General features: G+C 42.7%; 1 protein-coding gene across 5 annotated transcripts in view; it reads left to right on the forward strand.

Annotated features, from left to right (window-relative positions):
* The first annotated feature begins 17,495 nt into the window (after nt 1-17,495).
* The window catches only part of MID2 (midline 2), a 112,339-nt gene continuing 102,522 nt past the window's right edge, over nt 17,496-27,312 (forward strand). For 2 of the 5 annotated variants that reach the window (XM_055268271.2, XM_055268275.2), the window contains exon 1: nt 17,686-18,259. In XM_055268271.2, the coding sequence (XP_055124246.1) occupies nt 18,256-18,259 (4 nt within the window). In that variant the 5' untranslated portion in view covers nt 17,686-18,255. Of the gene's footprint in view, nt 17,622-17,685; nt 18,292-27,312 lie in introns of those variants that run through there. The other 3 variants (XM_055268276.2, XM_055268272.2, XM_055268273.2) reach the window with 3 other exon arrangements.

The raw sequence follows: 27,312 nt of genomic DNA on the forward strand, positions 1-27,312 counted from the left end.
TTCTGGGAAACTATCCTGTGATAGGATGCTGGTGGTCCTTGGGTCACATTTTGAATACTAAAGGCATTAAAAGCACACAACAGTGGAGTCAGAGAAACCTGGGTTTAAATCCTACTTCCTCCAATTAGATGTTCAGCCTTTACTTCATTTGTCTCATCCTCAGTTTCCCCATTTCTTTTGTTGTTTTGTTTTGTAACTTTTTAAAATTTTTTATAGAGACAGGGTCTCTGTATGTTGCCCAGGCTAGTCTCCAATTCCTGGACTCAAGCAATCCTCTTGCCTCAGCCTCCCAAAATGCTGGGATTACAGGGAGCAGCCACCATGCCCAGCTGGTTTCCCCATTTCTAAAAGTGATACAATAGTGCCTCATTGAGCTGTCTTGGAGATTGTTTTAAAGTATACAAATTGACGCACATATATTCTTTTGAAAATTATTGCAATTCAAACAAAGTGGACTCTCTCTTCATCTTAATTATGCAGACTAGTTTGTAAGAAATATCCAGACTAGTTTGTAAGAAATATCTTTACAATACTGTGTCTTTTAATACAGGAATATGTCTCTTTTTATTCAGGTCTTTTTTATGTGCTATGATTAAATTAAATGAGATAATGCTTTAAAAGCACTTAGTATGGTTCCTAGCACATCACAGGTGCTCAGTACATGGCAGCTGGTAATTTTTTTTTTTTTTTTTTTTTGAGACAGGTGTCACTCTGCCGCCCAGGTACTGGAATGCAGTGGCGCGATCTCAGCTCACTACAACCACTCGGGCTCAAGCAATCCTCCCACCTCAGGCTCCAAAGTAGCTGGGACTACAGGTGCTAACCACCACGTCCAGCTAATTTTTTGTATTTTTAGTAGAGACCGGGTTTCACCATGTTGCCCAGGCTGGTCTTGAACTACTGAGCTTAAGTGGTCTGCCCACCTTGGCCTCCCAAAGTGCTGGGATTACAGGCATGAGCCACCAAGCCTGGCTTCAACCCTACTTATGAATCACTTTGCCTGAAAACAGAAGCATGGATGCAGCCACACTTGTCAGAAGATGACCTGTAATTGCTGCTCAGGGTCCTGGCAACCCCTGTGTAACAGGTGGCCTATAACACTGAAGTGTGAGTGCAAGCCCACCTGTCCCCTAACCTATCTTCGCTGGTCTGCCCTTGCACCCACATGCCTCTCGGAGGGAGCTAGGGATGAAACAGTATATGTACATGGAAATTTGTGGGTTGAGCGTTATGTCCAATAAGCAGCCTTCAAAATATGCATGTGCTCCCAGGTGGTCCCCTCATCCTGTACCATCTGCCCATTGTTATGGGACTCCCTGTGCTCCTCCACCTGGGGCCTGAGCCCCCCAGAGTATGTGGCAATGTGCTGGCAGACACAAAAAGCCACAGTTACAATGTGGCCCATACTCCTGACACATTTGAATTTTTCTCCTAGGTTTTGGAGGAAAATATCATTGTGATGACGAATTAAATATTTCTTTCTAAAAGTATCGTGTGAGGAAGGCAAACACTGAATGCCTTTTAAAGAATACATCTGTCTCAATCTGCCCACCTTGGCCTCCCAAAGCGCTGAGATTACAGATGTAAGCCACAGAGCCTGGCATCCCCTGAATTATTTTAAAGCAAATACTAGACATCCATATAATTTCCTCCATGAAAACTTCAGTGTGTATCTTTAAAAGATGAGGCCCCTCCCCCTTTTTTCTCACTCTCCCTCCTTCTCTCTCATTATAACCATTTTACTATTATTTTCACCTAAAAATGAACATAAAATCCTTAATATAATCAAATATCCAATCAGCATTCAAAAATTCCCAATTGTCGCCGGGCGCGGTGGCTCACGCCTGTAATCTCAGCACTTTGCGAGGCCGAGTCGGGTAGATCATGAGGTCAGGAGATGGAGACCATCCTGGCTAACACCGTGAAACCCCATCTCTACTAAAAATACAAAAAATTAGCCGGGCGTGGTGGCGGGCGCCTGTAGTCCCAGCTACTCCGAAGCCTGAGGCAGGAGAATGGCTGGAACCCGGGAGGCGGAGCTTGCAGTGAGCCGGTCGCGCCACTGCACTCTAGCCTGAGCGACAGAGTGAGACTCCATCTCAAAAAAAAAATAAATAAATAAATAAAAATAAAAATAAAATTCCCTAATTGTCATAAACATCTTTTCAAGGTTGTCTTGAAAAATGTTTATGACAATTAGGGATTTTTGAATCAGGATAAAGATGTTATCTGTATTATTACTGATCATATTATCATTGCAACCTTTGCCAAAGAAACTTCTGGCCTATACATTGACCTCTAGTGACACGGAGCTTGCTAGCTCCCATGGCAGCTCATTTTAATCTTTAGATAGCATGACTATGAGGTTTTCATTCGACATAAAGAAATATTTTTGTCTCCCTATATCTCCCATCCGTTGGGTGTCACACAGAACAAATCTGCTCCCTCCACTCCAAGACAGAGTATATTAGTTTCCTGTGACTGCCATAACAAAGTACTACAAACTTGATTAAACAACAGAAATTAATTATCTCACAGTTCTGGAGGCTGGGCTGGAAGTCTGAAATCAAGGTGTCGGCAGGACTATGTTCCCTCTGAATGCTCTAAAGGAGAATCTTTCCTTACCTCTTCCAGTTTGTGGGGGGGCTCCCATTCCTTGACCTGTGGCAGTGTAATTCCAATTTCTGTCTCCATCTTTTCATGGCTGTCTTCGCTCTATTTCTGTGTCCCAATTTCCCTCTTTTCATGAAGACACCAGTCATATTGGCGTAAAGGACCACCCTATTTCAACATTACCTCATATTAACTAATTATACCTGCAAAGGCCCCATTGTCAAATAAGGTCACATTCTGAGGTTCTGGGGGTTAGGACATCAACATATTTTGCAGGGGGCAAACAATTCCACACATAACACAGCCCTTCAAATATTTGAAAAAAACCATCAAATACCTCACAGTCTTCCCTTATCCTGGCTAAAACTTCCCTGTTCCTTCAACTTTTTTTTTTTTTTTTTTTTTTTTTTGAGGCAGGGTCTCACTCTGTCACCCAAGCTGAGTGAAGTGGGTGCGATCATGGTTCAGTACAGGCTGGAACTCCCAGGCTCAAGTGATTCTCCCACCTCAGCCTCCCAAGTAGCTGGGACTATAAGCATGTGCCATCATGCCCAGTTACTTTTTTATTATTTGTAGAGCAGCCTCCGTCTCACTATGTTGCCCAGGCTGCTCACAAACTCCTGGGCTCAAGCAATCCTCCCATCTTGGCCTCCAAAAGTGCTGGGATTAGAGGTTTGAGCCACTATATCCAGCCCCTTCAACAATTTCTGAGGTTTAGCTTTATTTTTTCCAAACCATTGGCATTTATTGAATAATCCAACTTACCTGTTATTCAGGTGTAGTTTGGCCATGCAGCATAGATCCACACTATTTCCTCTCTGGATTTGTGTACTTTATTTCTATTACTGCTGCCTAAGTTTGAGTTAGTGTATTCTCTGTATCTCCTCTCCCTTCCATTCCACTCACCTCAGGCCAAGTTAGGTGTCCCTTTTCTGTTCTTTTGCTGTACCTCTATCATTGCACTTACCACACTATGTAATAATTACTTGTGTGAAAAAGAATTAAGGTTGTTATAAGTCAACTAAATGAAGCAACAATGTATGGTGGTCATAAAGTAGCTGACTCATTAAGCATTAATTGAATTCTCTCTACGTGCCAGGCACTGTACATAACACTGTGGGCACAACTTTGGATAAGGTGTAGTTCCTGCTCTCAGGAACTCATAGTCTAATGAGGGATACAGGCATATGAACAGGCAAGAAAAACACAGAAGAATAAGTGCTGTGATAAAGACAAATTTAGAATGTCTAGGCTGGGCATGGTGGCTCACGCCTATAATCCCAGTACTTTGGGAGTCTGAGGTGGTAGAATTGCTTGAGCCAGGGAGTTCCAGACCAGCCTGGGCAACATAATGAGACCCTGTCTCTACAAATCATAACTTAAAAAATTAGGTGGGCATGGCGGTGCATGCCTGTAGTTCCACCTACTCAGGAGGCTGAGGTGGGAGGATCTCCTGAGCCCGGGAGTTTCAGGCTGTAGTGAGCTAGATTGCACCACTGCACTCCAGGCTGGGTGACAGAGTGAGACCCCATCCCCCCAACCCCTCAAAAAAGGATGCCTTGAAAGCATAGAAGATGGACACCTAACCCAGCCCAGGATGGGGCATGTTAAGGGAAGCCTTCTTGGAGGAGATAGTGCCTGGGCTCAATCTGAGAGGATGATAGGAAGTCAGCCAGGCAAAGTGGGAGTAAGTGGTAAGGGTTGGGATGAGCCTCAAGGCAGAAGCTACAGCATAAACAAAGGCAGAGAAGTACCTACATGGAGAATTGCAATGTTGCATGCAGTTTGGAATTGTGGAAACATTAGCTGTGAGTGAGCTAGTGTAACCACCCGACAGATGCCTCCTGCCCACTGCACAAACAAAATCAATTCACAGAGCCCTTGGCATTACAGTGAAGAAAGTTTAATTGATGAGAGGCCAGCTATGCCACCTGGAAGACAGAGTTATTATTCAAATCAATCTCACCGAAAGCTTAGAGGTTAGGAGTTCTTAAAGGTAGTTTTGGGGAGGGGGTGGGAGTGGCTAGATTATGGGTGCTTGCTCTTGGTTGGTTGGGGATGCAATCATATGGGGGTGGGAAATGGTCCTCTTGCACCTTGAGTCACTCCTCTGTGGGGTCACAGGAGCAGTTGGGGGATCCAGGTGGAGCCATCCGTGGTCAGATCTGCAAAAAACCTGAAAACATATCTCAAAAAACCTATTTTAGTTTCTACAATTGTGATGTTATCTGCAGGAGTAATTAGGTAAGTTGTATATCTTTTGACATCTGAAATAATGACTTGTAATTGTTTATGTCTACACCTTAGCAGAATTCAAGCTCCTCTATCCTCCTAAACTTTTTGTCTTTCATTAACTTTACAAAGGCGGTTGGCTGAGTTTTGGGGAAGTGCTTTTATCATTTAAACTATAAACTAAATATTTCCCAATGTCAGCTTGGCCCAAGTCCAGAAAAAATTAAGGGCAGCTTGAAGGTCAAAGGCAAGATGGGGGTTGGCCAGATCAGACCTCCTCCACTACCATAATTTTCACACTGTTACAATTTTTGCAAAGGCAGTTTCAATAGTAGCTAGCAAGTTTGAGGAGATTTCTATGGTCCTGATATAGCTTGGACTCCATCTTGTAGGCAATAAGGTGTTACATGATCACGTTTTCATTTAAAAATTCTGATGGCTGTGTGGAGAATCGGATAGGGTCAAAACAAGAGGCAGAGAGACTGGTGAAGAGTTGGTCATGGCTAGTAGGTGTGTGGAGTTGAGAAATATTTAAGAAGTAAAAATCATTTAGTTTGGGTCAGTGTTTAGGTATGGGGTGAGTGAGAGATGTGAGGGGGCAAACATGACTTTCAGGTTTCTAGTGTGGGGATGACTGAGTGATGCTGTTGAGACTGGGAATATAAGAAAAGGAATAGATTTGAGGAAGAGATCATGAGTTTGGTTTTGGACATGTTAAACTTGAGGTACCTGTGTGATTTTTTAGGCTTGGAGTAAATACCTGCCTGGAGCTATAGATTGAGGTGTCATCAGGATGAGGGTAAAAATGGAAACATCCACATTTTAGGGGCTGATGATGAAGGAGGATCACAGAAGGACAAAGTAAGAATAGTAAGGTGTTCAGGAAACTAAGAAAGTGTGGTGTCATGGAAATCAATAAAGAAAGCATTAAACATTTAACAGCAATAAATTTAACAGCATTAAATGACAAAGAAAGTTCTAGTAAGAAAAGGGTTTGAGAAATGCAAATCAAAACCACAGTGAGACACCATCTCATGCCAATCAGAATGGCACTTATTAAAAAGTCAAGAAACAACAGATACTGGCAAGGTTGCAGAAAAAAAGGAATGTTTTTGCACTGTTGGTGGGAATGTAAATTAGTTCCACCACTGTGGTAGACAGAGTGGTGATTCCTCAAAGATCTAGAAGCAGAAATACCATTTGACCCAGAAATCCCATTACTGGGTGTATAGTCAGAGGAATATAAATCATTCTATTTTAAAGATACATGCACATGTATGTTCATTGCAGTGAAAAACAATAGCAAAGGCATGGAATCAACCCAAATTTCCATCAACATCACACTGGATAAAGAAAATGTGGTACATAGACACCTTGGAATACTATGCAGCCATTAAAATGAACAAGATCATATACTTTGCAGGGACGTGGATGGAGTTGGAAGCCATTATCCTCAGCAAACTAATGCAGGAACAGAAAACCAAACACCACATGTTCTCACTTATAAGTGGGAGCGGAACAATGAGAACACATGGCGGTGGGAGGAACAACACACACTGCAGTCTGTCGGGTAGAGGGCTGGGGGAGGGAGAGCATCAGGAAGAATAGCTAATGGATGCTGGGCTTAATTCCTAGGTGATGGGTTGATCTGTGCAGCAAATCACCATGGCACGTTTAACTATGTAACAAACCTGCACATCCTGCACATGTACCCTAGAACTTAAAATAAAAGTTGAAAAAAAAGATTTCAGGAAAGATCTTGTCTAATGCTTTGCTAAAATCCAAAGAAATGAGATTCTATTCCCATTTCCTTGTTTCCTCTATTAGCCTCATCAAAGAAAGAAATTAGGTTAGTCTGACTCATTCTTAGTAAATACTATCTCCCTTTAGTAATCTGAGTGCCTTAAAATTTTTATTAAATTGGCAAATATCTATTGACCACTTATTATACGTCAAACATTCTTCTAGGCTCTGTTCTAGGGTCATCAGTAAACAAGACAAAATCACTTCTCTTGTGGAGCTTATAATTGAGTTGTAGTATAGCACAGTGCTTATGAGCCTGGACCTAAATCCTGAAATCACCACTGGCTAACATATGTGGTTGGGAATAAAATAGTTAATCTCTCAGCCTTTGTTTCTTCACCTATAAAATGGGGAGATTAAGGATTATTGTCAGGAGGTTATTATTAAGATGAAAAGAGTTAATATATATAAAGTGCTTAGAACAATGCCAGGTACATAATAAGAGCTTAATAAATGTTACTTATTATTCTGGTTTGTGTATGGGGAGGAAACAAGTCAATAAACAAGAAAATATCAGTTCGTGATATGTGCAGTGGAAATAATTAAAATTGGAATATTTGAAAGCAACTAAATGTGTAATTACTTTAGATTGGATGACGTAATCTGAGAAAATGATGTTTGAGCTGAATTCTGAACATAAAAGATTATTCATGTGAGGGTCCTGGCAAAGTACACTCCAGATGGAACAGCTATGGCCCTTGAGCCAAATCTGGTTCACAGCCTGTTTTTGAAAATAAAGTTTCATTGTTTATGTATTGTCTATGGCTGCTTTTGCACTCAACAGCAGAGCTAAGTAGTTGAGCCAGAGATCATATGGCCCACAAAACCTAAAATATTTACCATTGGCTTATTACAGAAAAAGTGTGCTGATCCCTGCTCTATGTAAAGAGAACAGCAAATGCAAAATCCTTAGGCAAGGATGAGCACAGAGGGATCAAGGAAGAGAAAGAAGCCCTGGAATGGGTAAGAGGAAGAGTGGCATGAATCTTGTCTCAAATCAACATTAAGCCCACTGCACTGGTCTTTAGTTTGTAGAATCCACCTTTCCCCTTTTGAAAGCTGGTCATTTGTAGTCTTTGGGGATCTGATACTGATACTTCTCCCAGTTGTATATTTCCCCAGAAATCACTGACAGGGATTCATCAGTCTTATTTACAGGTTCTTAGTGGCCTAGGGGTAATTCATTCAGGCCAGAATATTTGAATTAATTTAGAGCAATACTCATAACTAACTGTAAGCCAATATCCTACTAAAAGGTTATTAATTGAATGCACTATCTCCAATTGTTGCCTTACTATAAACTTGAATTCCCTCCATCTCATCTCATGGACATCTTTGAGTTGGACTTTATTGCCACGAATCTTAAGTTCACTTTGATTAATATCCATAATATAGACACACACACATGTACACACGCACACACACACAGACATACATACATACACACATCTCCATCTTTATATTATATATCTAGGCAGTGTTTCCAAAACTATAGTTTGAGAGACACTACTGACCTGTGAGATATTAATAAGTGAGTAGAACATAAATGTTCCATGGTCAAATATGTTTGGGAAATGCTAAACAAACCTAAAATGCATTTTATTTCTGACAGGACTCCTTGGAGCCTTAATATGCTAATGTGTATTGTGAGTCTCCGAGAGAAAGATTCAGTCTGCAGCATTCCCTAAACATGTTAGATCAAGTCATTTTTTTTCCCTCAGAACACCAGTTAATATCTTGAGGGACTCTAGTGTTTCTTGAGTAAGTTTGAGAATTGCTGGCATATAGGCAATTGAGGCCCTGAGTAATGTCCCTGGCCTCCCAGCAAGAACCTACTGTAAATGCACTAGTTCTGCCAAAAGGACATCTCCGAGTGTGATATTTTTATTGCAGATTGAAGATTGGTGTAAGTCTATGTCAGGGTTGTGAAAGTCATCTCTGAACCATACTTTTCCCTCTGTTTACTGCTGTTCATCCAGCAAATATCAGCACCTACTATGAGCCAGGTACTGTTTTAGGTGTTGGAGATATACCAGTGATAGAGACAGACAAGGTTCTTGCTCTCATGATATGTATATTTAGTGTGTGTGTGTGCATGTGCACACGTGCATGGGCACACATACAATAATTTTAGCTAGTGATAAGTGATCTGTAGGAAAGGAATGGTGTGCTATATTAGAGAACAATGCAGAAGAGTTACTTTATATAGGGTGGTTAGGGAAGGCTTCTCTGAGAAGGCGATGTATATAACCTGAGAGAATGCACTAGATAGCCATGAGAAGATTAGAAGGAAGAGCACTCTAGCAGAAGGAAAAGAACATGTGAAGTTCTTGGGGTAACCAGGATCATGACATGATTCAAGGGATGTTAGAAGGCTGGAGTGTTTGGATTGTAGTGAGCAAGGGTGAGAGTGGAATAGGATGAGTTCAGAGAGGGAGGCAATGACCAGCTAATGCCTGGTTTTATAGACCACATTAAATAATCTGAATTTTACTCTAACTGCAGTGAGAAGAGACTGAAGGGTTTCAAACAGGGCATGAGGATAAAATGATCAGATTTCCATTTGAAAAGATTACTTTGGCTGCATTACTGAATGGAAGTGGAAGTGGAGAGACCAAAATAAGACTTGATGATGGATTGGATGTTGGACACTGGGGAGAGCAAGGTGTCAAGGACAACTTCCCAATATGTGGCTTACACAGTTGGATGGTGCCATTTACTGAAATGGGGAGGAATAGAAACCAAGAGCTCTGTTTTGGTTGCATTAAGTTAGTACTGTCTGTGTGATAGTCAGGTGGAGATGTAAAATAGGTAGATATGCAAGTCTGGACCCAGATGGAGAAATCTGAGCTAAAAAGGTAAAATTGGGATGCATAAGCTTATGGGTTATACTTAAAACCATGGGACTAGAGAAGGTCACCTAGGAAGTGAGTGTAGATGGAGAAGAGAGTCAAGGACTAAGCCCTGAGGCACATTAACCTTCAGGGGTACAATAGAAGAGCAGGAGGAGGAATCAACAGAACCAGAGGAATAGGCAGTGAGATGAGAGGGAAATCAGCAAGATGTAGAATCATGAAAGCCAGATTGTAAGTGACCGGGTGCTGCTGGTTAGGAAGGCATGGCCAGCAGTAAGGTTTAGGTTGAAGACACATTAAAACTCCAGAAAAATGATGTTTACCAATGTAATATAGTTATCCAACATACATGTTTATTGTAACAAACATAATTCAGGTACATTCAAAATAGATAAAGGCAATAGCAAAATATAGATCAAAGAAGACTAAAAAATAGCAGGGTGATATGGTTTGAATCTGTGGCCCCACCAAATCTCATGTTGAAATGTAATCTGCAGTGTTGGAGGTGGAGCCTGGTGGGAGGTGATTGGATAATGAGGGTGGATCGTTCATGAATAGTTTAGCACCATCTCCTGCATTGTACTGTCCTCACAATAGTGAGCTCTCATGAAATCTGGTCCTTTAAAAGTGTATGGCACTTCCCTGTTTGCTCTCTCTTCCTTCTGCTCCCACCATATGAGATGTCTGGTTTCTCCAGTCTTAGGTATTTCTTTATAGCAATGCAACAATGGCCTAATACAGAAAGTTGGTAACAAAGAGTGGGGCATTTCAACAAAGATACCTGAAAATATGGAAGAGATTTTAGAACTGGGTAACAGGAAGAGGTTGGAAGACTGTGGAGGGCTCAGTAGAAGACAGGAAGATGAGGGAAAATTTGGAACTTCCTAGAGACTTGTTGAACGGTTGTGACCCGAATGCTGATAGTGATATGGACAGAAGTGGCCAGGCTGGTGAGGTCTCAGATGGAGATGAGGAACTTATTGGGAACTAGAGCAAAGATCACTTTTGTTATGCCTCAGTAAAGCAATTGGCTGTATTGCGCTCCTGCCCTAGGGATCTGTGGAACTTTGAACTTGAAAGAGATTATTTAGGGTATCTGGCAGAAGAAATTTCTAAGGAGCAAAGTGTTCAAGATGTGGCCCGGCCGCTTCTAACAACCAGCAAATAAATGACCTGGAACTGGAACTTATATTTAAAAGGGAAGCAGAGCATAAAAGTTTGGAAAATTTGCAGCCTGGCCATGTGGTAGAAAAGAAAAACCCATTTCCAAGGGAAGAATTCAAGCGAGCTGCAGAAATTTGCATAACTAAAAGGAAGGAAACTGCCCATAGCCAAGATAACGGGAAGAAGGCCTTGAAATTATTTCAGAGAACTTAACAGCAGTCACTCCCATCACAGGCCCAGAGGCCTAGGAGGACTAAATGGTTTCCTGGGCCAGCGCCCCCGCTGCCCTGCACAGCCTTGGGACCCTGCTCCCTGCATCTTAGCTGCTCCATCTCCACCTGTGGCTCAGAAGGGCCCAAGTACAGCTCAGGTCACTCCTTCAGAGGGTGCAAGCTGTAAGCCCTGGTGGCTTCCACATGATGTTAAGCTTGTGGTGCACAGAATGCAAGAGTTGAGGCTTGGGCACCTCTACCTAGATTTCAGAGGCTGTATGAAAAAGCCTAGATGTCCAGGCAGAAGCATGATACAGAGGCAGAGCCCTCATGGAAAACTTCTCCTAGGGCAGTGTAGAGTGGAAATGTGGGGTTGAATCTCCAACACAGATTCCCCACTGGGGTACTCCCTAAGGGAGCTGTGAGAACAGGGCCACCATCCCCCAGTCCCCAGAATCATAGATTCACTGACAGCTTGCACCCTGTTCCTGGAAAAGCCACAGGCACTCAATGCGAAACCTTGAGAGAAGTCACGGGGACTGAACCCTGCAAAGCCAAAGGGGTGGGGCTGCCCAAGGCCTTGGAAGCCCACCCCTTGCATCGGTGTGCACTGGATGTAAGATGTAGAGTCCAGGGTGATTATTTTGGAGCTTCAAGATTTAATGAGAACACTGCTGGGTTTCAGACTTGCATGGAGCCTGTAACCCCTTTCTTTTGACGAATTTTTCCCTTTTGGAATGGGAGCATTTACCAAATGCTTGTAACCCCATTGTATCTTGGAAGTAACTAACTAGTTTTTGATTTTACAAGCTCATAGGTGAAAGGGATTAGCCTTATCCCAGATGAGACTTTGGACTTTGGACTTTTGAGTAAATGCTGGAATGAGTTAAGACATTGGGGGGCTGTTGGGAAGGCATAATTGATTGCATTTTGTAATGTGAGAAGGACATGAGATTTAGGTGGGGCCAGGGGCAGAATGATACAGTTTGAATCTGTGCCCCACTCAAATCTTGTGTCAAATTGTAATCCCCAATGTTGGCAGTGGGACCCGGTAAAAGGTGATTGGATTATGGGAGTGGATCCTTCATGAATACTTTATCACCATCCCTTGCATTGTACTGCCCTCACGATAATGAGTTCTCATGAGACCTGGTGCTTTAAAAGTGTGCAGCACCTCCCTCTTCACTCTGTCTTCCTCCTGCTTCCAACCATGTGAGATGCCTCTCTTCCCTTTTGCCTTTTGCCATGATTGTAAGTTTTCTGAGGCCAAGCAGATGCCAGCATCATGCTTCCTGTACAGCCTGTGGAACTGTAGCCAATTAAACCTCATTTCTTTATAAATTACCCAGTCTTGGGTATTTCTTTGTAGCAATGCCAAAATAGCCTAATACACAGGGGCATGCCATTTCTTCATAATGGGGACATATTTATTTTAAACCACTCTCTCTTAAGCAGCCTGTAGGGCTTGTTCACAACTAGTTTTAGAACAATGTCCTATTGATGAGTCCATGGCAAAAGTGCTTTTCTTCTCACCATCCTGTTAAAAGCCCCTGGTTAGAAAAGCCTTTGGTCAACCTTTGGATTTCAGACAACTAGCTTCTTCTTTTGCGCGCAGTATGAAGGTCCCCTTTTGCAGAATCCGTTACACAAGAAAACCATCCTTCTGTGGTTTTCCTTCTGGAACAGACTGGGTTCTGTGCTGCTCTCTGTAGAAAGTATCTGGAGCCATTCCTCCAACACCCTCCTAACATTCTTAGCAGGAAAAAGCAGCCCATGAACTGTCCCTTTCATACTGTAGGTCTGTGGTCCAATTAGCCTGCTTCAGATTAATTCAGTTAAAACACCTCAAGCTGAATCTGTCAAATGTCTTTTTTTTTTCCATGGGCCAGATTTATTTTGTTAATAGGATCAACATATGTTATATACAAAGGTAACCATTAAATAATTATAAACAAATAATTTCATGACATATTCCCAGCCAATTTTGCATCTCCTGCCAGATACAAAACATTTACTTTTCATAAATTTACAGTGAGCAATTTGCATAAAACCAGTGAAAGTGGGGATATTTTCAAAGCAGCTGCTTATGTGATGTGATTAGCAAAATCTCCCCTCCCCACCCCATCATCCCCACCCACATATGCTATTAGTCATTCCCTTGAATTAATACATTGAAGGCCTGTGTTAAAATTAAAATATTATCTACTAATAGGGAGACAAATGAAGCTATTAAGAGTTAGCTAAAATTGGTTGATTGAATTCCTTAATCATTTAGTGAGGTCTTTTGTGAAAAGAAGCCAGAAGCAGTTAAGTTTTGACAAGGGAAAGGAAATGTCCAGAACATGGGCTGATGCTTGGAGAGGGAAGATGGGGTTCAGGAGCTCAGTATAGAGCTCTGGTAAGCCAGAGACTAGTTTGAAAGCATTGGCAGCTCAGGTGAAAGGGAGGCTGCTAACAAGTGAAAGCTAAGATGATTTCTAATGGACGGTAAAGGTCATTAAAAGCAAATCTCCTTTACTGCCTGTTTTGCTAAGAGCTAGCTTGCTTTGTTCAGGTATGTCCATAATGAAAGAGATCACTTCTTCATATTTTTAGAAAACTCTCCAGCTCTCTGTGGGGATCACACAAAGTGAGATTGAAGAATTTTTAGAGGTCAGTTGACTTCTGACTCAACTTTGGGTTCAACTTCTTTTTGGAGACATACCTTAAAATTTTTTTTCAAACTACAAAAGAAAATGTATTGCAGAATATTCAAACAGTTATAAAATAAGTAGAATCAAAATGGAAACATCCTTTCAAACACCCACCCCAATTCCAGGCCCACACTGTTTACAGGATGCTCCTTACAGGTTCTTTTTTTTTCCTTTTTTGAGGCAGAATCTCACTCTCTTGCCCAGGCTGGAGTGCAATGGTGCAATGGTGTGATCTCAGCTCACTGCAACCTCCATCTCCCAGGTTCAAATGTTTCTCGTGCCTCAGCCTCCCAAATAGCTGGGATTACAGGCGCCCACCACCATGCCCTCCTAGTTTTTGTATTTTTAGTAGAGACAAAGTTTTGCTGTGTTGGCCAGGCTGGTCTGGAACTTCTGGTTAGAAAAGCCTTTGGTCAACCTCTGGATTTCAGACAACTAGCTTCTTCTTTTGAGAGCAGTATGAAGGTCCCCTTCTGCAGAATCTCTTACACAACAAAACTATCCTTCTGTGGGTTTCCTTCTGGAACAGACTGGGCTCTGGGCTGCTCTCAGCCTCCCAAAGTGCTAGGATTACAGGAGTGAGCCACCGTGCCCGGCCATTAAGGGTTCTTTCCTATGCATTTGCCAGAATATAGATATGTCTGTTTTCTTTTTTTAATTTTTTTTGTTTTTTGTAAAAATAAAAAGACCCACATTCTCACTATGTTGCCCAGGCTGGTCTTGAACTTCTACGCTCAAGTGATCCTCTCATCTTGGCTTCTCAACATGCTAGGATTACAGGCATGGGCCGCTGTGTCCAGACTATATGTGTTTTCTTACACAATAGAATCATCTGTACTTGTTCTGTAGACCTCCTCCTTTTATTTTTTTATTTGTTTTACGGTGGTAAATATACATAAAATAAGATTTACCTTTTTTTTTTTTTTGTGAGACAGAGTCTCACTCTGTCACCAGGCTGGAATGCAGCGGCGCGATCTTGGCTCACTGCAACATCCACCTCCCTGGTTCAAGCAATTCTCCTGCCTCAGCTTCCCTAGTAGCTGGGATTACAGGCACACAGCACCACGCCCAGCTAATTTTTGTATTTTTAGTAGAGACGGGGTTTTACCATGTTGGCCAGAATGGTCTCGATCTCCTGACCTCATGATCCGCCTGCCTCGGACTCCCAAAGTGCTGAGATTACAGGCGTGAGCCATTGCACCCAGCCAAGATTTACCATTTTAACCATTTTTGAGTGTAAAATTCAGTGGCATTAAGTACATTCACAATGTTGCATAACACTATTTTCAGAATTTTTTCATCATCCCAAACAGAAATTCTGTATTCTTTAAATAATAATTCCTCATTTCCTCTCCCTTCAGTTCCTGGTAACCTCCACTTTACTTTCTGTCTCTAGGCTCCTTGCTCGTAATTGTTTTTGAGAAGGTAATACATGAACATTATAAAAAACTTAAACAATACAAAAGAGCATATGCAATGTTAAATACTTCCTCCTATGCTTGACCCCCAGGCAACCAGTGTAACCAGTTTCTTAGGTATCTTTCAGAAGAGTCTATGCTCATACAAGCATTCATAGACATATACCTGCCTGCTTCTGTATGCAAATAGTAGGAAGTCATACACAGTTCTGCACTTCGCTTTTTTCATTTCATAATATCTGAGATTGTTTTATATATATATATGTATTATCATACAAATGCATATATATAATTATTTTAATGACTACATATCTTATTTATCCCCTCTTCTATCAGGCTGGGTTCAGCAGACTTCTGACTCATTAACTTTTAAAAAAATAATTTTTTGTGCCAAAAACCACATAACATAAACTTCATCTTTCCAACAATTTTCAAGTGTACAGTACAATATTGTCAACCACATGCACATTGTTGTGCAACAGATCCCCAGAACATCCCCCTCATCCTGCATGACTGAAATTCCACACCCACTGAACAACTCTTTCCTTTTCCCTCCTCGCAGTCCCTGACAACCAGCATTCTACTTTCTGTTTCTATGAGTTGACTATTTTAGACAGTCATATAAGTAGAATCATGGAATATTTGTCTTTTTGTGACTGGCTTATTTCACTTAGCATAATGTCCTCAAGGTTCATCAACTTTGTAACATGTGACAGGATTTCCTTCTTTTTTTGAAACTGAATAATATGCCCTTGTGTATATATACCATATTTTCTTTATCTATTCATCTCTTGATGGACATTAAATTTGCTTATGCCTCTTGGATGCTGCTGTAAGCATGGGTTTGCCAGTATCTTTTTGAGATCCTGTTTTCTATTTGCTTGGATATATATCTAGAAGTGAGATTGTTTAATCATATAGTAGTTCTATTTTTAATTTTTTGAGGAACCTCCATACTATTTTCCATAGCAGCTACACCAGTTTACATTCCCTTGCATAGTGACTGTACCATTTTACAATGGTATGCAAGGGTTCCAATTTCTCCACAACCTTGTTAACACTTATTATTTTCTGTTCTAATTTTATTTTTTGTAGAGACACGTTCTCTTCATGCTAGCCAGGCTGATCTCTAACTCCTGGTCTCAAGTGACTCTCTTGCCTCAGCATCCCCTCCTGAGTAGCTGGGATTACAAGTGTGAACCACACTTTGCCGTATTTTCCTGTTTTGTGTGTGTGTGTGTGTGTGTGTGTGTGACCATCCTAATGGATGTGAAGTGATATTTCATTGGGGTTTGATTTGCATTTCCCTAACAATTAGTGATGTGGATCATCTTTGCATATGCCTGTTGGCCACTTGTATATCTTCGTTGGAGACATGTCTATTCCAGTCTTTTGTCCAGTTTTAATAGTTTTTTTTTTTAATTGAGCTATAGAAGTTCTTTATACATTCTGGATATTAGCACATTATCCGATATATGGTTTGAAAATATTTTCTATCATTTTGTAGGTTGCTTTTCAACTCTGTTGATTGTGTCCTTTCCTGTGCAGATGTTTGAAAGTTTTATGGTCCCATTTACCTATTTTTGCTTTTGTTGCCTGTGCTTTAAGTGTGACTTACTTTTACTTCTCTTAGGGGCCAGACTTTCATCAGGAGAGCCTGGTTGTGATTTTTGCCTTGGTTTCCACCTCAGTGCTCTCTAGCGCATTGTTTAACAGGAGTGTTGACTGATTACTGTTGGTTCTCTGAAGGGATATACCAAGAGATACCTCAATTTTTCTGGACTTGTTCCTATGCACAATGGTGGGAGGCGTGTGTGTGTGTGTGCTGGAGTGAGTCCTCCCATTTTCTCATTTCTTTCCCCTTCTCCCTTTTTGCCCCAGGTTAGAAACAGAGTCTCTTATGGGGCTTCCTGCTCTTTCCCTCTCCCATCCACCTTTTCAGTGGGGTGGTGGTCTCTGAGCCAATGACAGGTCAGCAAACAGACTGACTCCAGACCAATGGGAGGATCCTGGATTCCAAATGGACCAATTAGCTTATTAGGGACCTGGAATACCTGGATAGCTTGCATCTGCCTCATTGTCCATGTGGTAACGACCCTCTTGTTTTACTGGTCAACAATTTGAAGGTACAAGAAAAATCCTACTTTTTTTTTCTTTTGATGGCTTTAATCCACCTCCACAACTTCTGCCTGAGGCCAATAAAACACAGCCATTCTCTCTTTGTAAAAAGAAAGAGAGGTTGGGTTTCCTTCAATTGTCTGCCCTTTTCTATCTCCTCCACTATTTTTGTTTTACTCTGTAGTTAACTTTGCATAGAGCAGCTACATAGGGAGGATCTGTGCGGTGGACCCGGCGCTCTCTTCTTATTACCGGTTGCAAAGGCCTCTTCCTTGTTCTAACCTGGGAGTTTGTGGGGCTGGGGGACAGGGGGAGTGGGGAGTGGGAGAAGAGTTTAGCCATAGTCTTCCTTCTGCATTTCACACACATTTTGCTCTCTGTCGCTCTGTCACACACACACACACACGCACATACACACCATACACACACACACGCACACCCGCCCGGGTCCCTCTCGGTGTGTCTTCCTTCAAGATGACAGGGCGCTGGAGAAAAGGCTGCTGGAATCAGCTGGTAGGTACAGTAGTAACCCGAGCCCCACCCACCGGCTGCCTTTGCTTGCTCAGGTTTCTCCGGTCACTCCTGCCAGGGGAGAAGACATGTAAACGTGCCTCCAGAGGAAGGGCTGGGGGAGCTGGGAGTGGCGGGGGCGGCGGAAGGTGAGCCTGGGAAGGTGGCCAAGCGCCGCTTCTTCTTGGGCCCTTCCCAGTGCTCCCTTGGGGTGTCAGCCCCAGCCCCGTTTGCCCCCACTCCGCCTCCCTTTTGGAAGGGATTGCCTTTTTTTTTTCCTCTGCGGCGGCGGAAATGACAGTGTGGTGCTGCCGTGGTGTCATGGTGCTGCCCCTGGACTGAGGGGCGAAAACTCTTAAGTTTAGCTCGGGAGGCCCAGCTGCGGTAGCATCGCGGCCGCCGTGCTGTCCCCTGCGGGGCGCGCAGGCTGGCGGATCCCGGCTGCTGCGCGGCGTCGGCGACGGTAGCGGCAGCGGCGGCGAAGGCTGGCGGCGGCCTAGAGTGGTGGCGGCGGCGGCGGCGGCGGCGACCGGGGCCCGGGAGCTCGCGCCGGAGCCCGAGCCAACCCGCTGCGGAGGCAGACGAGAGCCCAGCGCCCTCGAGCGAGCGGAGGAGATGGCTGGCACCTGGGAACGCTATGGGTAAAACGCGCCCCCTCGCCGCGGCCCTGGAGGTAGAGCGTCGTAGCCCTCGCAGGGCTAGTCCCCGGCTCCGGCCGCTTTTCAGGTGCCGCCGGGGCCCGGCGTTGGCCGAGGGCTCTCCGGCTCGGCGAGGCAGGGTGATGGGGCCCGCGAGGCTCGAGACGGCGACCGGGGCTCCAGCTCAGCTCCGGCTCTCAGTCATGCTGTTGGGGCCCGGGTTCCTGCCACTGCCCTCCTGGGACGGAGTTTGCACTCCGGGGTGCGGGGCGGAGGCGGCAGAGGCCTCTGCGCAGCCGGGCCGGGCCGGGCCGGGCCGGGCCGGGCCGGGCCGGGCGCGGGCAGTCAAGCGAATCCCCCGGCGCCTGGGCGCGAGTCTGGGAAAGGGCACGGCCGCCTTCCCACGCTCCCGCAGCCGGCAGCCTCCTCGGCCCAGGCGTCGCCCCTTGGCCGGCCGTCTACCGGGCGGTGCTGTCGCAGCAGCCGGCGTGGCTGCGGACGCCCTGCCGGCGGGGAGGCCCGGTGAAACTTAATCCCTTTTCTGCCAAGGGAGCGATCCTCGAGTCTCCGTCTGGATGGTTCCTTATTTCTGGCCTAGCTGTGAAATCAGCTCTGTGGGGGAGAGGGAAAACTTACATATGTCCACAGGACAGACTGCGACGCAACCAGGGAGAGTGGGGATTTTCCATTCCTGCCTTGTAAGAATTAAGTAAATAACGGCGGAGTAGATTTACAGAAACATTACTGGTGATGATAAGGTTTAGGTTACTTAGCACTTCGTGTGTTGCACATTATTTTTCAGAGGTGTTTCTTCTCAGAGCAGGAAATTGAAATCCTGGAGTCGTTGTACTCTTTACTTGCTCTCTTCCACGGTCTCCTACCCGTTTTCATGATCACTCACCTTCCTATGTCACAACACTTACTTGCCTACCCAAATCCCCCAGCAGAGCCCCTTGGACCCCAGCCTTTCCCCATCAACGTGTGCACTCCCAGCCTCCCAGCCACGCAGCATCTTACTTCTCAACCACTTTGCCTTTTTGAGGATTTCTGAGTGTGGGGTGGATAGATGGTGATGGTTGTGTGTCTCTGAGGATGAGCCCTTATAAAGGAATATATTGGAAACTAAATAGAGAAGTACCGTGTGTGGGTTGATCCCTCTGATTCTCAAGTTGGGCCAGAAGGGCTGCCTTTAACCCCATTCTGCTCCGTCCCAGTACTCTAATCAGTTCTCTGGCAATATTCCAATAGAAGGGAGTTGCTGAATAGGGAGTTCTCCTCCCCTACTTTTCTTCTGTTTGGGGAGTGGTTTCATTCTACCCCAGATGGTTAGCTTCCCCCTGCCCACCCCCGACCCTCACACCCCCCTGTCTGTCTCCTCTCATGACTGTACTGAGGGAGAAACTGTCTTTGCCATTTTTATATATTCCTGCCCAATCAATGAACTTAACATGGATATGTAATGTGAATTAGATTTCTCCTGATTGCTCCTCACAACTTGATTTATGTGTTTTATATAGTTTGGATATTTATCCCTGCCCAAATCTTATGTACAAATGTAGTCCCCAGTGTTGGAGGTGGGGCCTGATGGGAGGTGACTGCATCATGGGGGCAGATATCTCATGAATGGTTTAGCACCATCACCTTGGTTGACTGTGAGTCCTTGTGATAGTGAGTAATCTCTCCTGAGGTCTGGTCGTTTAAAAGTGTGTGGCACTTCCTCCCAACTCTCTTTCTCCCTTGCTTCTGCTGACACCATGTGAGAATCTCCTGCTGCCCATTCGCCTCCCTCCATGATTGTAAGCTTCCTGAGTCCTCCCTAGAAGCAGATGCTGGCATCACACTTCCTGTACAGCCTGCAAAACCATGACCCAATTAAACCTCTTTTCTTTTCTTTTTTTTTTTTTTTTTTTTTTTTTTGAGACAGGGTCTCGCTTTGTTACCCAGGCTGGAGTGCAGTGTCACGTTCACAGCTCACTGCAGCCTCCACCTCTCGGGCTTAAGCGATCCTTCTACCTCAGCATCTCAAGTAGTTGGGAACACAGGTGCATGCCACCACACCCAGCTAATTTTTGTATTTTTTGTAGAGATGGGGTTTTGCCATGTTGCCCAGGTTGGTCTCGAACTCCTGAGGTCAAGCTATCTGAGGGCCTCGCCAAGTGCTGGGATTACAGGCGAGAGCCACAATGCCCAGCCTACCTCTTTTATTTATAAATTACCCAATTTCAGGTATTTCTTTAAGGCAATGCAAGAATAGCTAACGCAGTGGTTAAAACACAGGTCCAGGAGTCAAGAAGATCAGAGTTCATCCCAAATCTGATGATACATTGGCTTATGGCTTTAGGACATTCCTATGACTTTTCTTTCATGGTTGGTGCACTTGTGTAAAAGCTATAATATTGTGTACTGGGTATTGTTAGTCTTGACTTGGTCCTTTGAAGATGAAAGGGTTCTGTAAACTCTCAGCATTATACTTTTTTTTCCTTTGCGACTAAGTCTCGCTCTGTCACCCAGGCTGGAGTGCAGTGGTGTGATCATGGCTTGCTGCAGTCTTGACCTCTCTGGCTCAAGCAGTCCTCCCATCTCAGCTTCCTTAGTAGCTGGGACTATAGGCACACACCATCACACTTGGCTAATTTTTGAATTTTTTGTAGAGACAGGATTCACCATGTTTCCCAGTCTGGTCTCAAACTCCTGAGCTTAAGGGATCCACCTGCCAAGTCCAAGTGTTGGGATTACAGGTGTGAGCCACCACACCCAGCCAACATTATACTTTTCAAAGAAAGCACTTCCTTTACCTTTTACTGAGTTAGTGGATTGACTGGGTGTAGTAGGAATCTTAGCTTACTGAAAACCTTTAGCCTCCCACCCCCAGAGCCAAATCTTATCATTGTACTTAGATCCTAAATCTGTTTTTTCTCCAGTGCATGTTCAACTGAACGAAAACATACATACAACTAGGCATACAGAGTAATAATGATCATTTAAGTTGAGGCTTGAATCATTTCTAATGCACTCTAACCTAACAATCTGAGTCAAACTAATCTGAAGACATAACCTCACCCATTTTTTAGCCTATATGGGGGCAGTTTGTTAGTTTCTAATGAAAAGTGGCATAAATAATTTGGGGCATGGCTATATAAGCCTGATTAGCACCTAGTAGCAGAGTCAACAATATTAAGCACCTATAATGTGCAGAGGACCTCTGCTGATTGGACTGAGGCCCCAGATTTAGCCCAGTATTTTGGCCTCCTGCTTGTTCCAGGCCAAACTCCATACTTGCAACTCCAGGATTAGGTCAGGGAGGGGTTGTGCAGGACGTGGGTAGAGGCTAGGGACATGAAAGGGTGGTTGTGTCCCTCTTATTTGTTTTCATGACTACTAGAATTCTCATCTGGCATGTTGTACCTTGCAAGGCCACCTCTGGGAAGTACTCCTGTAAATCAGAGTGACTTGATTGCTTTATGAACATATCATCTGAACGGTGCAAATTGATTTAGATAAAATTGATTTAGTTAATCCCTTCCCTAAGAGCAGAGCAACTTGATTCAACTCGCAGATCCTAAAGTAGTGCCAGTGGAGTCTCACAATTGCATCCAAATATTGCTCTGAGTAGTGAGCCTGTCCATTCCTTCATCCCTCCTCCCATAAAATCTGCTGACACCACAATAATTGACAAGGGAACTACACAAGGAGTATGTCTGTCTTCATCATTCAGCAAACCTCATTGGCTTGGTAAAGAGGAGAGAATGTTGTCTTCTCATTCTATCCCATAGAACTCAAGCTCTGTCTTTTCAAACAGGGACATAGAGCCCTTAAAAGGGTGAAGACAGGGCTGTGGGCACAGAATATGTCTCAAATGGCTGCTCTTGGAAGTACCTGCTTGGTCTTGTGTGTGTCTGCCATTCAATCTTTATGTATCTTGGTAATATCCTTGCTGTTGGGCCATGGGGCTCGGCTGCTAGTAGAGGCCAGCGGGTGCTCCATTTCCATTTAGCATTAAGTTTTTGTCCTTTCTTTGGCAGAAAAGCAAGAATGAAGCTCTGTGTTCATGAAGCACTCCTTACTCATTAAGCTGGGTGTCTTGACTTAGAACATTGCATCATCAAAATATGAGATGTAACATGTTGATACTGGATATACAACAGTTTTGGATAATTCAAAATTGTTTACATTTTGATGAATGAAATTTTGATACCAAGAAGGTGTTGCACTAACATCTGTACTTCAGGTCTCTCAAAAAATATTGTGTTCATCACTAAGCAGTGTACAGAACAGACTAGAAAAGTGTTTCTCAACCAGTGTGTTGGGTCATGCTAGCAAGTGAGAAGACCAGATGAGTGGTGTTGAGACAAGAAATTCCAGCTGTAATTATCTTCTTGTGCAGATAGCTAATCTACTTTTTATTTACCTTCTCATCCACGGATCAATATATTAAATATGTTCCTTTCTCCACTTTCATGTATTAAAACTCTGCTAAGAGTTTTCTGTGGGCTTAAGTAGTCTGTGGCTGTTTTTATTTGTTTCTCTCTTTCTGTCTTCCCCTTCTTTATGACCATAGGCAGATATAATTGTTTTGATGATGAATCTCCCAGATGCTGAGTTTTCTTTTAGAAATTCTATAAATTACTAAGACTACTAGATAGTATAAGATGCTTAAAGTGTGGGTGGTGGAGGGATTTTGAGTAATGTGCCAGCATCCCATTATTTCCTTTTCTTTGTGGGATTCACCTGAATACACTCTAGGATGCTGGTTCAGCCTAAGTGGGTTGGCAAAGTATCATTTGTAAGCGTTATCCTACTTGGGTTCTGGCCTCCCTGCAGAGCTCTGGCTGCCTGACCCTGGGCTTTGTCTCAGCTTCCTTCCCATAGGTGAGACTCCGCTGGTTGATGAACAGCATCCCCAGTCTCTGGATCATCGTCTTACAGAGACCAAACAATCTGATAATAAACCCATCATACAATCTGAAATCGTCCTGAAACATGAAATCCCAGTATTTGCAACTTGCCTGGATAGGAGCATAATGTATGGGCATGGCAGACAATGCTAATTCATGACAGTGAAGTGTCTTAATATATACAGCACAGAGATAGAAAAATGGTTTACGGTCCAGATCCTTGATCACTTTGTCTATAGCCCTTTGTTCAGTGTTGCTAGGATCCATGTGGTTCCCAGGGAAGTGGAAGCTTGATTTCAAATAGGCCTCTGTTCTCTGTCCCTTGTTTCTGACCTGAACTTGGGGTCCTCTCAGCCTAACATTCAATAACGTGCCCTACATACACATATTGCCAATTTTATTGTGTAGATGACTGCCTGTCCAGGTGAACCACTGAACATTTAAAAACTTACAAATATTTTGTTGGGTAACAGAGGTTAGGAAAAGCAATCCTAGAGGAGATGGAAAGCTGTACCAGTAGTCATAGGTAAATTAAGCTTGTTCTCCATTTGTTCCTCAACCCTGCAACTGCCAGTGTAATCTGCATTAAGATAAAGGTGTTATGAATTGTATTTAGGATTCCTGTCAATTATCATGTGTTACCTTGGCAAATCCGTTTGTTGGTTACTTGGATTAACCTTTTGGGTTTGTAGCAGATTTAGGACTTCTAGTTCTGCTATTTTGATATTCATTTTAATGTTTATATGATGACTATATTGTATAAAATAATCAATGTTTGGATTTAAAAACTAATTATTGAAAAGAACATACATTAATTCCATGTACTGTAAAGTACTAAGTAGGCTTTAATAACCTATTAGACAGGAGCTGGCTCTGGTGCTCTCTGCCAGTCGGTAATCAGCCTTCAGTTCTGAGTCCTCCCTGTGCAGGATGAAAGTTTAAGAGAAAAGAAGAGAGACAGCCCTTCACTTGGAGAGGGGTGGGGATCCCAGTCTAAAAGGGAAGACATGAGCGTAACAAATACCATGATCAGTCCCATGATCTTCCAGAAGTCTTGTGGAGGAGTGTGATTGTCTGCCATTATGTCAACTATGTGTTTGGGATGAATTTCCAAACATTTTTGGCTTTTCTTAATAACTTGCTTTGTTTCTATAATCTATGAATGTATGATGAGAATACCTGTATTTGTAAAGTAAACTAATACTTTTATTTTATCCTCATCTGATCCTCACAAATGGGAGGAGGGCAGGTATTTTTCATTTGATAGATGAAAAAGCTGTGGCCCAAAGAGTTTAAATGTACCTAAGATTGCTCAGCTAATTTGGTTTAGATCCAGGACTACAACCAGGCTGTATTATGAGGGTCAAATGAGATAATGGCTTTGAAATAATTTGAAAAGTATAAAATGATATACAAATGTAAGGTGGCTTTTATTGATTATTATTACTGACCACCTAGCCTCTTCTGTCTAGGTTTCTATTTTCAGTTCTTATCCTATAGCGTGTGAATTCAATGCATTGGCTGCCTTTTGTGTTCCAAAATGATCTGCTTTGAGCTTCAAGGGGTTCTTTTCTAATCATGGTGTTCTGGAATTTGGATTTTGGTTTCTTTTACAGTCCCCAAATATATTCTCATTAGTTTATATTCCCATGGGACTCTCCTCCCCTTTAGTTGTCCTCTGGAACATCCATTATATCTTTTTTGAGGTACAACAGACAAAAACCACTGTACTTTGAGCACCTTAGTAATGCATTTTGTTTATGTCCTGCTCCGGTGGCTGTGATGTCTATCACTTGTTAGCCTTCCTAGTCACACTAATAAATAAAAGTTGTGTTTTTAGGAGCTAGTTTACAATAATCCAAGGTGTCTTTTTATGTGGTAACAGATAGAAAGAGCTCTATAATAATAGGATGTCAGAGCTGGAAAGCATCTTAAAGAAATCATCTGGTGATTCTAGTTTAGCTTGAACATTTTACAGTTGAGGAAACATCAGACTAGGCCAGGACTCATTTGCTCCTTACCCCAAGGCAGGGAGACAGTTTCTAATACTTTAAGGAAGAACTCATGGGACATTAATTTTAATATCCTGAAGAATGTTTATTTTATATTATTATTTTTTTAAACTTACAGCTCAGCTCATTTCTCAATCTACAGCCTAGAAATCAGGCTTGGTTTCACACTCATGGATTTTCTGTGAAGGGAATACTATAACTCCTCAGGAAGGTAGTGAGAGCTCAGATCCATGCTTTGCAGACCCGGAAGAAAAAAAACTAGATGGAATAATAATTGTTAATTAAGTGGGCATTTAATTATGCTCAAGTAACCTTTGAAATAATAGAATTATGCAAAGTACAGATCACAACTTCTCTCTTGATCAGAGTTAGCTAAAGGCTAGATTAGGAGGAAATGCTGAAATCAGTCTTTTATTTCATAAGTGTAGGATGTATTATTTTTTATCTTTTTAAAAAATTTTAATTTTTTAAATTTATTTTTTATTTTTATTTATTTTGAGACAAAGTCTCATGCTGTCACCCAGGATGGAATACAGTGGCACAATTACGGCTTACTGCAGCTTCGACCTACTGGGCTCAAGCGATTTTCCCACCTCAGCCTCTCAAGTAGCTGGGACCACAGGTGCATGCCACCACGCCCCGCTAATTTTTGTATATTTTGTAGATATGGGGTCTTGCCATGCTGCCCAGGATGGTCTCGAATTCCTAGGCTCAAGCAATCTGCTTGCCTCTGCCTCCCAAAGTGCTGGGACTACAAGTGTGAGTCACCACGCCAGACCCATTATTTTTTATCTTAGTCACCTTCATCAAAACTCCTTTTGTATTTCTACCCAGTTACACAGCCTGATGGTACCTTCTTCTAGTTTATGCTCATCGACTTCTTTTTTCAGAGGTCTCACCCTGTAGTAAGGTGCAAGGTAAAGAAAAGCCATACAGAAACAAACATACATATCTGACTATATATGGCAGGAACTAAATGGTTTGGAAGGGAACTAATCAGAGTGTGTGGATGTGGACATTTGTTTCTTAATATGGCAATTGGTTCTGCCCTCTCAGGTATTTCATCAATGCGTTTTTATGACAAATTGTAAAAACTTTCAAGATTACCTGTCATTGAGTTGCACCCTATCAGATTCACATCCTGTCTTCATCCTTAGCATACTCTCTAACTCTGTATAGATTAGTGATTCACAAACTTTCTGAAATTGCAACAGTTTGCCATTGTTTAATTTTTGTCATGCCACTTCCTCCTGCTAAAAGTATTTCATGATAATAGGAGTCAAATATTTTTCAGGAGTCACTTATATACTTTTTAAAGTGAATAAGAATTGGGAGCTGAGAATTTTGTGACACTCATTGATCACTAGAGATATCCCAGGGTATTGCAAAACCTAGACAAGGAATCATTGACCTAGAAAAACAATTGAAAGGAACAAGCAATCCAATAGAGTTTATAAATGCTACATAATCACACAGTTGTTAGTATAGTATAGTGATTTACTGTTTACACCCTGGAGTCAGACAGGCCTGGGATTGAATCTCTTCTTAAAAAATTGAGATGTAATTCACATGCCATAATATTCACTATTTTAAAGTATACAGTTCAGTGGTTTTTGGTATCTTCACAAAGTTGTGCAACCATCATCACTATCTAATTTTAGAACCTTTTCATCATCCCAAAAAGTAACTCCATATTTGTTAGCAATCACTCCTCATCCCCCATTCTCCCCTGCCCTGCCCCTGGCAACCATTAATCTACTTTCTGTTCCTATGGGTTTGCCTATTCTGGATATTTCATAAAAAAGGAATCATACGCAAAAGGAGCCTTTTATGACTGGCTTCTTTTACTTACTGTTTTCAAAGATCATCCATGTTGAAGTATGTATCAGAACTCCATTCCTTTTTATAGCCAAGTAATATTCCACTGTGTCTATCTTTTCATCAGTTGATGGACATTTGGGCTTTTCCCTTTTGGCTACTATGAAGACTGCTGCTATGAACATTTGTGTACAAGTTTTTGAGTGAACACATTTTCCATTCTTTTGGGTATATACCTAGGAGAGGAATTGTATGGTAACTCTACATTTAGCCTTTTGAGGAACTGTCGAACTATTTCCCAAAAGCAGCTGCACCATTTTTTATTTCTACC

This window comes from Symphalangus syndactylus, chromosome X (genome assembly GCF_028878055.3).
Source record: "Symphalangus syndactylus isolate Jambi chromosome X, NHGRI_mSymSyn1-v2.1_pri, whole genome shotgun sequence".
NCBI classification, from domain to species: domain Eukaryota; kingdom Metazoa; phylum Chordata; class Mammalia; order Primates; family Hylobatidae; genus Symphalangus; species Symphalangus syndactylus.